The sequence below is a fragment of the Poecilia reticulata genome, linkage group LG13 (assembly GCF_000633615.1).
Source record: "Poecilia reticulata strain Guanapo linkage group LG13, Guppy_female_1.0+MT, whole genome shotgun sequence".
Classification (NCBI taxonomy): domain Eukaryota; kingdom Metazoa; phylum Chordata; class Actinopteri; order Cyprinodontiformes; family Poeciliidae; genus Poecilia; species Poecilia reticulata.
The window spans coordinates 8,168,548-8,184,230 of NC_024343.1; the positions used below are offsets into that span (position 1 = coordinate 8,168,548).

At 40.4% G+C, this 15,683-nt stretch overlaps 1 protein-coding gene and 1 long non-coding RNA gene across 5 annotated transcripts in view; one reads left to right on the forward strand and one right to left on the reverse strand.

The window, feature by feature from the left end:
• LOC103474344 (uncharacterized) overlaps positions 1-15,683 on the reverse strand; it is a 171,231-nt gene that overhangs the window by 55,612 nt on the left and 99,936 nt on the right. The gene's annotated exons all lie outside the window — the stretch shown is intronic.
• ulk2 (unc-51 like autophagy activating kinase 2) overlaps positions 1-15,683 on the forward strand; it is a 78,541-nt gene that overhangs the window by 43,441 nt on the left and 19,417 nt on the right. For both annotated transcript variants that reach the window (XM_008425214.2, XM_008425215.2), the window contains 8 exons: positions 1,053-1,226; positions 1,494-1,567; positions 9,905-10,006; positions 10,097-10,155; positions 10,719-10,801; positions 11,654-11,704; positions 11,799-11,887; positions 12,226-12,394. In XM_008425214.2, coding sequence (XP_008423436.1) covers positions 1,053-1,226; positions 1,494-1,567; positions 9,905-10,006; positions 10,097-10,155; positions 10,719-10,801; positions 11,654-11,704; positions 11,799-11,887; positions 12,226-12,394 — 801 coding nt within the window. The remainder of the gene's footprint in view (positions 1-1,052; positions 1,227-1,493; positions 1,568-9,904; positions 10,007-10,096; positions 10,156-10,718; positions 10,802-11,653; positions 11,705-11,798; positions 11,888-12,225; positions 12,395-15,683) is intronic.

Consider the following 15,683-nt stretch of genomic DNA (forward strand, 5'->3'; position numbering starts at 1 on the left):
GTGTGTGTATACACAAGTACTTCGTTACTTGTAACGAAGTACAAGTAACGAAGTACTTGTACTTCGTTACTTCCCACCACTGCCTGTCAGCTTTTCAGTTTGCAAAACCACAAAAAGACTAATAAACCGGCAACCACGTCAGAACTGCGCACGGTAAAAAGCTCAGACGGGATCTTAGAACAACGGGAGGAGCTCATTCATTTTTAGCTCACAGAAAAAGCGCCAAGTYGCCAAATTAACAAAAGTAAACTGACCAATAAGATTTAGCCTTTGCCTGCCCACCCCTCCAGACTCACACTGATGTGCRTTATGTACAAGATGTTTTGACACAAAATATACTTTTTTCTCCACAATTTTGTTACTGCTAAAGAGGGTTAGATAATAGAGCATACAATAACTTTTTTTTTTATTTAAAGAAAAATCTCAAGGTACTCGCACCGTGTATAGCTGTCCAGCTGCAGGTGCTGCTACAACAATCCATACTGTCAGTCACTTGTGGGCAATTTAGAATCACACAGAAAAGCTCCAAAAGGGAATCAAACTTAAAACTTTGAACTAAGAACTTCTGGTCACATAATGGTAATTAACCATATTTGGTTATCATTGCCAATAACTATTGTGAATAGCCCCTAACATTAATATGATCAGACCACATGTAATCATATAATCGTATTTTGTTATAAAGAGTGAGCCAACAAAATGTATGTCTGTATCAAACAAGTAGCCCTTTGTGTTACTCTGTGCTCATGAAGTAGCTCCCAGTCTCAAAAAGGTTGGTGAACCCTGGTGTAAGGTTATTTGTATATACTCTTTGGTAATCCTTTCCACTCATTTCTAAGCATTACAATAAAAATGCATGAAAATTCTCAACCACTGCAGAAATCAGTTTTGTGCTTTACTAACAATGAATGCTTGATTCGACATCCTAACATTAAATCAAATTAGTACTCTGATTTTAAGCATTTTATTTGTTGATGCATTCGCTACAACTAACAGTTACATTTTGGACCTACTTTTGAGTAACAATTAATTTTTCTGTTTTCTTTGTGAAGCTAAAGGGACTCTGAGAGAGGACACACTGAGGGTTTTCCTCCAGCAGATTGCTGCTGCCATGCGCATCCTTCACAGCAAAGGAGTCATCCACCGTGACCTGAAACCCCAGAACATCCTGCTGTCATACCTGGGCCGCAAGAAGTCCAACATTAGTGGCATCCGCATCAAAATTGGTAACAGAAGAAGAAAACAAAGTATCTTTTTTATTCATACTTGAAATTACAAAGGCTGTGAACTAAAATTTACTCTAAGACTGATTGGAATGAACACATTAAAATGTTTCTGGTGGAGTCATCTTCCACTTTCTGAGCTCTGCATGGAGTTTTTTTTTTTAACTCTGTTTTGAAGTTTCCTGAAACATTCCAGATTTTTATAATAAAAGTTGCTGTTGTTTGTGATGACATTGGTAATCACTTCTGTTCTGGTTTTCTGTCCTGCAGCCGACTTTGGTTTTGCACGATACCTCCAGAGCAACATGATGGCAGCCACACTCTGTGGCTCACCAATGTACATGGTCAGTTGATTTGAGATGCTTGTTTGTTTTATATACGGAACTATGTTTCATTTATTAATTTTTTTTTCACACACTTTGTTCTAAAAGTAAAATCTGCACATCTATATATTTTTTTATGCCTACTCGTATATGAGTGGGGATGGAAATTTATTAGAATTTCAGTACCAATTCCATTATTAATTTCACTTACCGATTCTTAGAGTGAGGAAATGAATTATAATTCAACACATACACAATGTTTTATTCTGTTCAAATAAAATTAAAGCTGGTTTAAAATATAAGAATAATTTTTTCAAACGAACATTTCATAATGAAATGCAGCTTTCTGCACATGAACAGTTTTTGTGCAGACAAATCTGCATATTTGCCTTTTCAGGAAGACTTTTTCAAGACGTGAGGTGTATCCAGCTGTGGAAATCAGCCTCTCAGATGTTATATATTGTTTTTATTCGCCTCTGTAATTTTACTCTAAAAAATTGCATTAAAAAAATTACATAAAAAAGTGCATAACAATGCAGATAACACCCTCTCAGAGATCAATTAACTAATTTCGAAAGAACATTTAGCACTGGAACTGGAAGACATTTTAAAATAAAACATTGGGATGGGCGTTTGGGAGAGTTTGCATTAGGCACTGTTCACATTCAGATCCTCGCTTGATGGCAGGGGATGAGGGGGAGTTGAGCCACCCACAACAACATGCCACCCTGGGCRGTTGCCTATATCAGAAACACCACCTCACCTCAGTGATTGTGGACTGTCAATAGGTGTTGCGCAGATCTGCTCATTAGTTCAGATGTGGGTGCATGAATAGACATTTGTGTGTGCTCACACACACACGCACATGCACACACACACACATCAGTGTGCCACTCTGCAACACCTGCTGAGATTTCTTTCTCAGCAGGTGAAAGAAATCTGGCCCAATCAGCAGCACCCTCAACTCAGGTAATATAAAGAATCCACCAACCACTTTGCTGGTTTTGCAACAGAGCTGAGGAATTCAAACACAGCCTCCAAAGCAGCATTTCATGGGAAAGGACTTATAAGGACTACCGGTAAGCCRTTAACTGGGCTCAATTGAATGTAATTTGTAGTGATGGGTAAATGGGGCGTCATGAGACGTTTCAACTCATAGCAACACTGTATTGATACTGTGTCGACACTGTGTCACTCAATGCTAACACCTGCTGGACATTAAAAATTCCTACAGGCAACGTAGTGATTTGATCAAGTCTATACAATAAGATTTAAGTCTTTGTATTTTATTGAATATTATATGTTGTATTATTTCATATCTTCAGTTACATTTAAAATATATTTGATATAGTCAATAAAGAATGTGAACATGTACCCTAAAGTGAAAATTTAAGTAAATGTGTTTGGAATGAGGATGCATGGACTGTTTTTTCCCCACACATTTTTTATTAAAAAAACGTTTTTACAACCTTTTGAAATTAAGCCTGTTACGCTTTTTTGACAAAACTTCTGCTGTAGAAAAAAATTAAGTGAACACTACATTTAAGGCGAACCCTTGTTTTTCTTAGGGGTTGCGTTCCGAAAATAACCCCGTGATATGCGAAATCCATGAAGTAGTTACCTTTTTATTTTATTTTTTACAGTTATTATACAGCATAAATAAATACTCTACATTGAAACCAAAGAACAAAACCTGTTTTCAGGTCAGCGGATGTGCGTTTGCATCAATTGGGCCTTATTAATGTGATCCGCAGTCATGTCCTTAAAGCGTCTCCTGCAAGCTGCTTTGCGAGATTCACAGCTGTATCTACGGCAGAGCGACGGATCTCATCAAACTATCCTCCGGTCAGGTTTTGCGCTGCCTCTGGCCACAGTTTTTTTTTTTCCCAGCAGACATTGCAAGTTTTAGTTTCAATCTCCTGAGTGGCCAATCTGTATTAAACACCATAACGTTATTGGCACTCACGTAGCGCGGAGACTGTTTTTACCAATCATATGGTCAATTAGGACGAAGAATACTGTGGGGGGAAAAAAATGCACAAAAAAATCTGCAAAGCAGCGATACCGTGAAAAGTGAACCGCGTTACAGCGAGGGTTCACTGTATATGAGATAATTTATAAAAAGCAACTGAGTAATTTGTAGAATGGCTGTATCTGAGTTTATCTAGGTGTATCTGAGACTTCATTCTCATGCCTGGCCTCATAATGCCTCAGCATTGAAAAGGTGGATTTATTTAAATAAGACAGTTTAGTTAAACATATGCGACACTTAACCTGSAGAACATAATATGAAAGTAAACTAAAAGTCAGTTTCAGCTGAATTTGGGTTCAGATAGATTAAGTAGAAACTGACAACCGGATGCAACGACAAAAATGAAAACAAATTTATTTTCCAATATAAGATCAAAATGGTCCCACACTGCGGAAACATTTCCTTTGAAGCTGCTCCATTAATGACAAAGTAAAAGATCAAGAATTTGTTTGGCAAATGCTTTTGACAGCTTCGCTTCCTTATAAACATAGTTTGGCATTCAGTGTCATTTCTAAACAGTTCCTGTATTGGCCACGGGACTTGCTGAAACCAGTACGCRCACCGACATAGGTGTTGGTCTATGGGCTTGATGCATGCGCCGGCGCGTCGGTGTTGCTGGACCCATCACTAGTAATTTGACTGTAGTTTCACATTTGAGAAAAGAAAAATTAAATGCATGTTAAGATATTTAATGTAAAAACCTATGTCCGAAGAAAAAGAAAAAAAAAATGTAATTCTGAAATGTTTGGATTTGTTTGATTCAACCAAATATGGAATTTAATACTTGAATTTATGGTTAAAATTGTGAAAGAAATGTATGTTTAAGGTTAAAAATGGGATTGGTCATTTAGATAAATTAACTTTGAACCAAATGTCTAAAATATATGTTAAAATATTTTGTGTGTGTGTTGTAGGCTGTCTTTTCACCTGTTCATTGGTTCTCACTGATTGGTGAAAATAAAAGATTGAGTGAATTCCTGAAGTCTTCAAGTCCTCCTTTTCAAGTGTAGGAAGCCATGAAATCATAGGACACTTGACAGTGAAAAACCGCTCCAACCAGAGACCGAGATCTGTTATCTGTCTTCCAAAGGAGGAAAATGGCTTAAAGTCCCTTGATGACCTCAAAGCATGGAGGACAACAGTTAAAAGACTTTTCTCCCGATTTGCAAATAACATTATGAGGACATACATGGAGATGTCTAAGGAGGAGCTGGAGGAGAACTACAAGAAACTTACACTAGAGAGCTCCAAAGTTATGGAGGCAAATGAGGATGTGGAGGCTGCTTATATGACTGATTGCAAAGCAATTGCAGCAGAGGAGCTGAGTAATCTTCAGAAAGCCGACATAGAGAAGACGGAGAAAGAATGTGAACAAAAGCTTAAAGAAGCTAAACTCCTTATCCGAGAGACAATGTGGGCCACATTTGGAGAGAAGGAACTGTCCCTGGCTCTACAAGTTGCAGAGTATAACTGCAAGAACGTTTCCTCCATCGGGCCAGACACAACTCTGGAAGCATACGAGTTTATGCTCACCCATTTGGAGAAATTGACCCAGAAGGCAAAGGAAGCACACCAAAATTGGAACCGTTGGGCCCCACCTGTCGAGGAAAAGGATTTTAACTACCGTGTAAGGGAGCTAGAGGTGTGCCTCCCTAGGCTGATATCCCAGAAGGCTGTCTTTATTGAAGCAGCAAGTAAGAAGGACACAACGGAGGAAAAGCCTTGGTCCACAATCTACCTCCAGTAGCTGCAATAAAACTGAAAGCCACGGCTTTACCAAAGTTTGGTGGAAGTAAACAAGACTATTACAGATGGAGAAAAGAATGGGAGGCTCTCCAGAAGCAAGGTGAACCATCTGGTTCGAAAGAAGTAAAGGAGTTTCAATTGCTTGATAGCCTCGATGAGAAAGTGGCTAAGGATTTACGCCTGTCAACATACAATTCATCAGATGAGATCTTCAGAGTCCTGGACAATCGTTTTCGGAACAAAGCTACCATTGCTCTTGAGATTATTGAAGAATTACAAGCAATTCCACCAGTGAGAAATGGTCAACCTAGACGAATACTAGAACTCAGCAAAGCTTTGGAGAAGGCTCTTAGTGACTTAAATGAGCTAGAAAATGTAGATGCCATAAAGAATCCACTGGTGACTAAATCCATAGAGAGTAAGCTTCCAGAAACTTTAAAGAAAGACTGGCTCACCCATAATGCAACTGAGAAAGACACCACTAGACACCAGAATTACTTTGACAAGCTTATGGTGTTCCTGAGATCACAAGAATCCATATATGAACAACTAGATCAACTGAAAGCTCTCATTGAACCCATCAGAGAGAAATCTAAGTTCTTAAAATGTGCCAGAACAAAGACAACCAAGCACAGCAGCGACATATCAGGCTGCATTGTTTGTGGTGATCCAAAGCACAGGAACAAACTGTATTTCTGCAGAAGGTTTAGGATCAATCTAAAGCCATCAGAGAAGAGGAATATAGTACAGCAACTCGGTGCCTGCAAAAGATGCCTTGAAATCCATAATGGTGATTATTGTAAGAAAACTGATTACCTGTGCAAGAACCCASAGTGTAAAGACCAACACCACTTTCTTCTCTGCTTACTCGCTAGACCGCAGTACCAAAGAACACCGAAATCTGGTTCAGAGAAAGYGGAGAGGAAAAGACATACTGAAGCCCAAGAATAGTTTCTTTCCAAACTCCCACGTGAGCTGGCTCAGCAATGTAAAAATCCCTTTTGCAATGTTGTGTCAAGAGCATACAACTCCACTGTTACTAACACAGGCCTTCTAGAGGAGAATGGCTTAAATGAGTATCCAGTTATCCTGTTGATTCTTAACGTCATAGCCAATGATGGACAAAGAATTGGAACCCTCATTGACCTGGCATCAGACGCAAACTACATTACACATAAAGCTGCAAGTAAGTTGAATCTTAGAAGTGAAGATGTAACGCTWGTGGTCCATGGTGTTGGAGGGATGCAAGTGTCTGTGAAACGAATTGCTATCTCCTTAAGATACATGTCAATACTCCAAGAGGGACCCTCAAATTGCATCAACTGATCTGCTATGGGCTTGACAGGATCGCAGAAGTTCATAGACATGTCCCTGCCACAAAGCTTCAGAGGATTTTCCCAGATGTCTCCTTGAAAGACCTTACAAGACCTAAAGAGATACAGCTCCTGATTAGCCACAAAAAAGGTCAACTTGTACCTCAGAAAGTTCACTCTCTCGGGGACCTAGTGTTATGGGATGGACCACTTGGCAAAACGATTAGAGGCACACATCCATATCTTTTTGAAGAAGTTTCCTTAATGGCCCATACATCAGAGACACACTTTGCAAGATCAATGAGGACTGCAGTAGTTAAGTACCTTGAACTCACGTGCAAATCTTCAGTTTCCTGTCAGTCTCCCAAGCATCCTTTCATCCAATCCAATGAAGCCACTACCAGCAAAGACTTTCTGAAGTGGTGGGAATGGGAAAGCATCAGAGCAGCCTGCGTATCAAAATGTGGAGGATGTCGCTGCGGGAATTGCCAACCCGGAGGGAAGGAAATGTCTTTGGCTGAAGAGAAAGAGATGGAGACGGTGAGAAATGGCTTGACATATGTAAATGTTGACCACCACACTCCTGAACCACACTGGCATGCCAAATATCCATGGACTGAAGATTTGGCTTCTCGCCCCAACAATAGGAAAGCATTAGAAGCTACATTCCTCAGGACGGAAAAACAGTTGGCAAAGGACCCAGAGTGGAGATTGGCCTATTCTTCACAAATCCATGAAATGGTTGATCGCAAAGCTGCAGTGAAACTGTCCAAAGAAGTACTACAAAGCTGGACTGKGCCAGTGTGGTATATAAGTCATCTGATTGCACTAAATCCACATTCTATATCTACTCCAGTGAGGCTAGTGTGGAACAGCAGCCAGAAGTACAGAGGTCTGAGTTTGAATGAYATGTTGATTAAAGGTCCTGATGTCTTAAATCCGATCAGAGCTGTCCTCCTGAGGTTCCGAGCTGGTGTCTTTGCTGCCCTTGGTGACATCCAAAAAATGTACAACTCTGTGTGGTTAGAAGAGAAAGAGGTTCATCTGCACAGGTTTCTGTGGCGTGACGGTGAGGMTGCTGAAATAGAAGATTTTGCCATAACAAGGGTCAATATCGGAGATAAACCTGCTGGCTGTATAGCCCAAGTTGCCATGCGGGAGACTGCCAGCCTACCCCCATTCACAAAATTCAAAGAGGAGAAAAGTGTGCTGGAAGAAGACGTCTACGTCGATGACATCTTGACATCTAACAACAACTTTGACCACCTGAAACTCCTCACATCCAACATTGAGCCGATCCTTAAAGCTGGAGGATTTTTCATGAAGCCCTGGGTCTACTCTAGTAAAGGTGGGAGGGAGGAGTCAAGAGAAGTTAACATGGAATTAAAGACCATGATCTTGCCTAACCAGCTCACTGAAAAAGATAACAAAGCTCTCGGTCTGGGTTACACCATTGAAGATGACAAGCTGCATGTCATGGTTGCAGTGAACTTTTCCAAGAGGAAGAAGAAAATGCGCCTTGGTCAGGACCTTCTAAGAGAAGAAGTAAAAGGACAAACCCCAAATCCTCTTACCAGAAGAGAACTGTTAAGTCTCTGCTCTCTATGATCCACTTGGTCTTGTGGCTCCTGCAAAGCAGAAAGGAGCTATTCTGGTTCGAAGGGCTTTTCAATAAGTAAAGCTAATGTATTGCACAAAAGACACCTGGGATGCTGCTCTGTCCAAAGAACTCCGAGAGGATGCCATAAAGCTGCTAGAAGAATATGCTGACCTGAGCCAACTCAGATTCATCAGATCCCTGACACCACCAGTCCCATGTGCAGGTCCAATTGGCATCACATTTTCTGATGGCAGTGAGCATGCATATGGTGCTGTGTTGTACCTACGTTGGGAATGCACTGATGRTGTAAGTGTGAGGTTGGTTGAGTCTAAGGCCAAGCTGACTCCTCTCAACCGCAATGGTGACCCCGTGAAAGCGGAGATATGCGGAGCAGTCTTTCCAGCCCGGCTAAAGACCTATTTCCAGAAACATTGCCCAATCAAAGTTGAGAAGTGGTTCCACCTCGTTGACAGCCAAACTGTCTTGTCTCTAGGAGGCCGCCTGCAGCTGCAGTAGTCCAGCAACTAGTGGACGTGAGGCGCTTCAGCAGTTTGTGAAAACTGATAGGAGTAGTTGCATGGATTTGGAGAGCAGCAAAAAAGTTCCTGCATGTCAAGATCACAGATAAAGAAAAGTGGGAGGTGGTCCCTTCATCTGGTGTCATWACAGTTGGCGAAAGAGAAGATGTGTTTAGAGACTTATGCCTGGCAGCACAAGAAGGTGTACAATTTCCAACTACAACRACTGATAGACTGGTTGTCAACAAAGATGGAACAAGCGGGCTCTTGATGTGTGGCGGCAGAGTTCAGACTTTTCTGGAGGACCACAGAGCCGTTCCTCTGTAGCACACAGTGAAGGACATGATAGAGTGGCAGGAACTTTGCTGCGTATGCAGAAGAAAGCATGGGTCATCAGAGGACGAGTCATTGCCAGAAAAGTTGTCGATGAGTGTATAGTGTATAGTGTGAGAGTGAAAACTTGTCAGCAAATAATGGGGGACCTGTCTGAAGAAAGGTCTAGTCCAAGTGCACCATTTCAGTTCATATCTGTTGATTTGTTTAACCAACAATAACCAGGACGCAGAGTTTAACGTTACTTGGGGMATTCATACCAGATGCAGTGGTGKAAGCTCTCCTCGAGAGTCACCACCGTTGCTAAGCAACGTATCAAACTCTACAGTCATACAAATCAGTTGGATGCTGTGTGGTCAACTGTTTGAAGATGTTGGATGTCTTCCATTTATTGTGATTAAAGTTCTGAACATGTTGCAACTGACCTTAGTATTATTTTTTGTGAAATATAAACATACTTTGAATACTGTAAATATGTAAATATGTCATCATGCAAATGCGTCGTATGTTATTGGAACCGTTATGACCATCCTAAGTAATTGAACTAGAAGAACTGGTTCTCGATTTCCATCCCTGCTGATGGGAACAGGGTGCAGCTGGTGAGGCAGATCAACTCAGGGATAGTATTGAGGATTCTTGTATTCTTGGGTGGTGGTGCTCAGAAACTTTTCCTAAATTCTGCATTTGGAGCTAAAAACTGATGTGGTTCACATTGTTTGGGAGCTATATACAGGGTCAACATTTGGAGTTCTTACCTTTGCCAGAAGCTTGCTTTGTAAGTCTTCTTGCTCTCCTTGTTGTGATGTGTTCTATCAGGCCCCAGAGGTCATCATGTCCCAGAACTATGATGCCAAGGCTGACCTGTGGAGCATCGGAACGGTCATCTATCAGTGTCTGGCTGGCAAGCCACCATTCCAGGTTAATACGATGCGCAAGAACCATAGCAATCAGATAAGTGAGTCAAGTCATGCGTTCTAACATCACAAATTGTTTTGTCACCTTTCTCAGGCTAATAGTCCACAGGATTTGAGGATGTTTTATGAGAAGAATAAGAGTCTACAACCTATGTAAGTCACAATCTTTGTACTGATGGTTGCTTCTTAGATCTGCATGGCTTGTGGGTTTGAGGTCAATTCCTAATCTCATTTTGAACCAACACACTATCATTTCATCACTTCTTGAATCTACTTCATTCATGTAAACAGACAATTTCCTACCCATATATATATAAACCATTAATTGTACATTGTACATCTGTACATATTTTCACAAATTCCTGATGTGTATATTATTATAAAATGCTAAAATCCCAGCCACAGTTTATCTGAATACTTGGTAGTACACATTATTTTTATTTACTATAGTTCTGATCCTGGGTTGAGTCAGTTGTACTCTTCCAAAATAAGTAATTGAGCTCCTAATGCAAGATGTTATTTATTGGAAAATTGTGTTTTAAACCCACATGTCCTTAAGGTAGAGCATAGAAAAAGATGAGTACTGTATAGAAAAATACTTAAATTGTGACCAATCACATTGATGCTTGACTGGTAGAAGCCACCACACCCTACTTGGAAACGGCTGGCTTTCTGCTTTCCARCCATTCTCTGATATTAATGTTGACATTCTGCAGAATCCCCAGGGAGACATCTCCTCAACTTGGTGACCTTTTGCTTGGGTTGCTGCAGAGGAATCAGAAAGACAGGATGGACTTTGGTGAGTCTTTTCTCTACATCAGGAGGCTTCAACCTCCTCTTCCAGAGCCTCATGTGACTCCTCACCCTCACCRCAATGGCTCTTCAAAACTGAACAAAAATGATACAGGCATGCAAATGCTTCGCATATTATTGGAACCTTATGACCATTCTAAGTAATTGAACTAGAAGAACTGGTTCTCGATTCCCATCCCTGCTGATAGGAACAGGGTGCAGCTGGTGAGGCAGATCAACTCAGGGATGGTATTGAGGATTCTTGTATTCTTGGATGGTGGTGCTCAGCAACTTTTCCTRAATTCTGGAGGAATTCAGGAAAATTCCTCCATAAAGCATTACAGATGTAATAAGGTGATTGTAGCACTTATCTCTGTACATTTTTACACACCTATGTAGAATTTCTACAACAAAACAGCACTAATAGTGCAAAGAGGTTTTTAAGTTTTTGCTTGTGGAGGATGTGAAGCTCTAATAGCAACAAGAAACAGAATCTCTTAAAGTGACGGCTATATTTAATTACAAAAAACCCAGTGCACCAGCATGCAACGGAACTCAAAACTTTCATTTTCCATTCATATGGGAATTGGTCTCATTCTAAGAAAATAACATGCTTTATTCCTCTTAAAAAGTTGTTGCTCTAAAATATGAAAAATTWAATTTTAATTTTTTTAAACGGATTATGCGTATTTCATCTAATAACAGCAAGAATGAAAAATGACTGGATTGAAAAGGCTTGCTGAACGCTTCTCTAAGTAATAAGTGGTTAATGACAGCAATTTTGCATATCTTGAGCTTTGCCTTCAGGCTTGTTGAAGTCTCATACTCTGTCCTATATCTGTAATTAACTTCTCTGCAGACACATTTTTCAACCATCCTTTCTTGGAACCTTCATCCACCATCAAAAAATGTAAGTACAAAGATTACAAACTTGGGAAATTTCTCAACCCTACTGCAGTTCAATGCACAGTAAATGCTAATAATAGTCACTATGTTTCCCTCAGCGTGTCCAGTACCCGTCCCCAGCGTCAACAACGCAGTGACAGAAGGACCCTGTGGCTCCTCCCCCTCTATCCGCTACAGCTCTCCACCTGTGAGTTTGATGGTACTTAATAAATCCTTGTTCAGAAGGGATTATTGTTAAGTGGTTAACTGACTAGCCTCCATGGGTTGCCACCTTATTGAGTGGTTTGAGTTTCCCAGTGATCCTAAGGGCTATGCTGTCGGGGGGACTTTTTTTGCACAATGGCTCATCTTATATCACTACATTATGGTGAATGCAGAGCAATGCGTCTCTGTGTATGTTCTGCAGACCTGTGTGGTTTTCTTCATTTAACTGAAGCAACAAGTCAGCCTGGAAGCTGTAACAGCACTTTTGAAGGCACAAAACAGTTTGACCCTCTCTTCCTTCTCTTTATGGCTCCTCCACAGTCTCTTCCAGATATGCAGACTTTGGTTGAGGATGGTTTGTCATCACCTCCACTTGGTCCCCCCAACTTCCTGCAGCTGTCCAAGGAGTCTGTAGGAAGCACCAGCAGCAAAAACTCTTCCTGCGACACTGACGATTTTGTTCTGGTACCTCACATCTCCACTGACAGCTGTAAGTGTTCCAGCATGTACTCCATTTAGTCTACATAAAAAATTAAAAAGAACTTAGACCCCTTTGCTTTCAGTAATATAAAGCCAATAGGTTCAAGAATGCTAATTGCAGTAAGGCTACGAAGTTCTATCCAACAGTTTAAATATTATTGGCATATAGAATTTCCTGCAAATAAGAATTGCATTCAAGCAGACATTAGAAAAGGCAGTATTGAACACCTTGATGCAGTATCATTCATTTATTTCATAAAGGATTTTTAGGCTCTAAAATCCTTTATGAATTTATGAATTTTCTCTATGAAATCTCTATTTTACAGTAGATTGACAGAAAAGAGGGTTGTGAGAGAGGGAGAAGACATGCAGCAAAGGACAACTGCAGGCTTGTCGCGATAAATTTTGCTGGGCAATTGAGTGTCTCAGAAATGTTTGCGATAAACAATAATATTGTCATTTTGAGACCATTGTTAACTAATGGCATTAAAAAATTGCATAACAATACAGATAACACCCTTTCAGAGATCAATTAACTAATTTCGACAGAACATTTAGCACTGGAACTGGAAGACATTTTATAATAAAACATTGGGATGGGGAGAGTTTGCATTAGGCACTGTTCACATTCAGATCCTCGCTTGATGGCAGGGGAGGCGGGGGAGGTGAGCCACCCACAACAACATGCCACCCTGGGCGGTTGTCCATATCAGAAACGCCACCTAACCTCAGTGATTGTGGACTGTCAATAGGACAGTCCCCAACCATCGGTGCATTTTAGGCGCAGATTTGTTGGCTGTATTGTTTAGTGGCTAATGTTTTACAACCTAGCAGCTCCACAGGTTCAGTGGTACACCACGGTCATTCAGTTAAAAAATAAACGCTTCCTGACTGCAGCTGTCACTTTCAGCTTTTAAACCAGCATATCCCTGGCTTGCTTTATGCTGCACTCTGTGGTAGGAGATCAGGAGCCTGGTAAGTAACTGAGGTAATGGTCACACAGTGACGGGAGACAGCGCTGCTCCCTCTCCATTAATTTCTATATAGCTTGCACAGTGAGGTGTGATAGTTGCTTGTCCTCATCCAGAAGAGCGAACGTCGTAATTTGTGCATGTGAAATTTCTAGCTCGTACATGCAGATGTGCACATGTGGGCTAGCGATGTGACMCAAGAAAGTTTAAAACTGTTAAACTTTTGTCACTGATGTTGCTATCGTGTCCTATTTGTTGGAACCCAACAGCCCGAGTGGAGAAAAACTGACGCTTTTAGCTCCTTGTGTGTTGAGCCATTACCAAGGAATTGAGAGGGGAGGAAGTAACGCAAGGCACCAGAGTGAAGCTTTTTGTCATCCAGTCTCTTTGGTAAAAAGAGAGAGATATAGGACGAAAACAAACAAGTAATATTATTGCCCTCATTTTATTATTGCCCTTTATTTATTATCAAGCTCATTTTAATTTATCATGCGATTGATTTGTTTGTTGCGACATCCATACAGAAAATGGCGAACTCTGAGGCGTCTTCAATCAGTAACAACTTCCACAATGAAGACTATTTATACTTCAAACTGTTTGTGTTTAAGACGTTTATAGTTTTGAGGTTCCAACGGTTTCTGTCATTGGTCAAGGTGAAAACCAGCAAATTCCTGTCACCAGATAGGTGACAGGAATTTAATAATAGTATGAAGCTATTATCTTCATACTTACTGATTCCTTAACTAATTCTAATGTATCTATGTTGCAAATCTGTTTATTGAACCTGAAATCATGCATATAGTTTATTTTTGCTCATATGTGGTAAACCTTGACCTTGATGCATTTAACTCTTTAAATGTCATGTAAGCCCAAATATGCTCAGGTGCTGATGTTCTTCAAAACTGTAAACACTTTTCCTTCTGTCTTAGTCCACAGAACAGTGGTGTTTCTGCAGGTAGTTCAACACAAAACTGCCTGTTTGTATGACTCAAATGTGGTTTTACTTTAAACATCAACTTCACAGAAAATTGAGATATTATTGTTTTGGACTATGTTATGCTTTATAGGGTTAATAGCAACAAGAAACAGAATCTCTTAAAGTGACGGCTATATTTAATTACAAAAAACCCAGTGCACCAACATGCAACAGAACTCAAAACTTTCTTCATTTTCCATTCATATGGTTACTGAACATACAGATACAAGAATCTGTATGTTCTTATGTGTGTATTTTTTGTTTTTTCTTTTTCTTGCTGGTGTCAAGTGTAGACGATGTCATATGACTTGAGGCGATTGACTCTACCGGTAACTAGTTGCTAATATACCCTTGCTTTTCTGCATCCATCGTTGATGAGTGCAGATTTTTTGCCAGTTGGCCGAAAGTTAGATTTTGACACATGCTGTATGTAATTCTGTATGTATTTTACAAGCTAATGTTATATATTTTTACCTAGAACAGAATCTCAAGGCAGCAGATGCTCACAGAGGACACTAATAATATTGCCCAAAGTGCTAACGGCTAGAGCAGTGTTTTTCAACCACTGTTCCGCAGTGATCGTCAGGTGTGCCATGGAAATTATTTAATTTCACCTATGGTACCGTATTTTCCAGACTATAAGGTGCTACTTTTTTCCTAAACTTTGAACCATACAGATTGTAGCCCGGTACGGCTTTTCTGTGTATTTTTCGTCAGCCACCAGGGGGCTCTCTAGCAGGAAGTGAATCATTAGAAGTCAAAATTGTAAATCAAAGAAGAACGCGTTAATTTTCATTTACAACAACCTCATGCTAGCAGCAGGCACGACGGAGAAATGTTTTCAGACTCATATCTTGAGGGCTGTCGATCTGGCACTACAGGAGGGAAATGGAGCCGCTGCATTAAGCTCGGTGTGAACAAAACCATGGTTAGTTGTGACTAGCGGCGTAATCGTGTAATTTTCTTACCACTAGATGGCAGTAGGTACACAGCATTTTACATTAAAACAAGAGAATTAGTGATGCATGAATGTTACAGGTAGCTGTGAGAGCATCGTATCTAGCAAGACTGTGATGACAGTGATGGAAAAGACAGTGAAGCTCAGCAGTAGTTGGAAAGAACATAGGTCCATTTCCCACATGTCTGTGTGAAGCGAGCTCCACAAACCTGGTTACTATAAAAACTAAAAACAGAGAGACAGAGTTGTTGAGGAAGAGCTTTGTCTTTCTTCAATTTCTGCCAGGAAATCAGCTGTTTTCATCCAAACATGCACAGGTTTCACACCAGGTGGGTAAAATATACAGATATTGACATTTTGTACATGCAACTCTTCATATTGTAACAGTGAATAT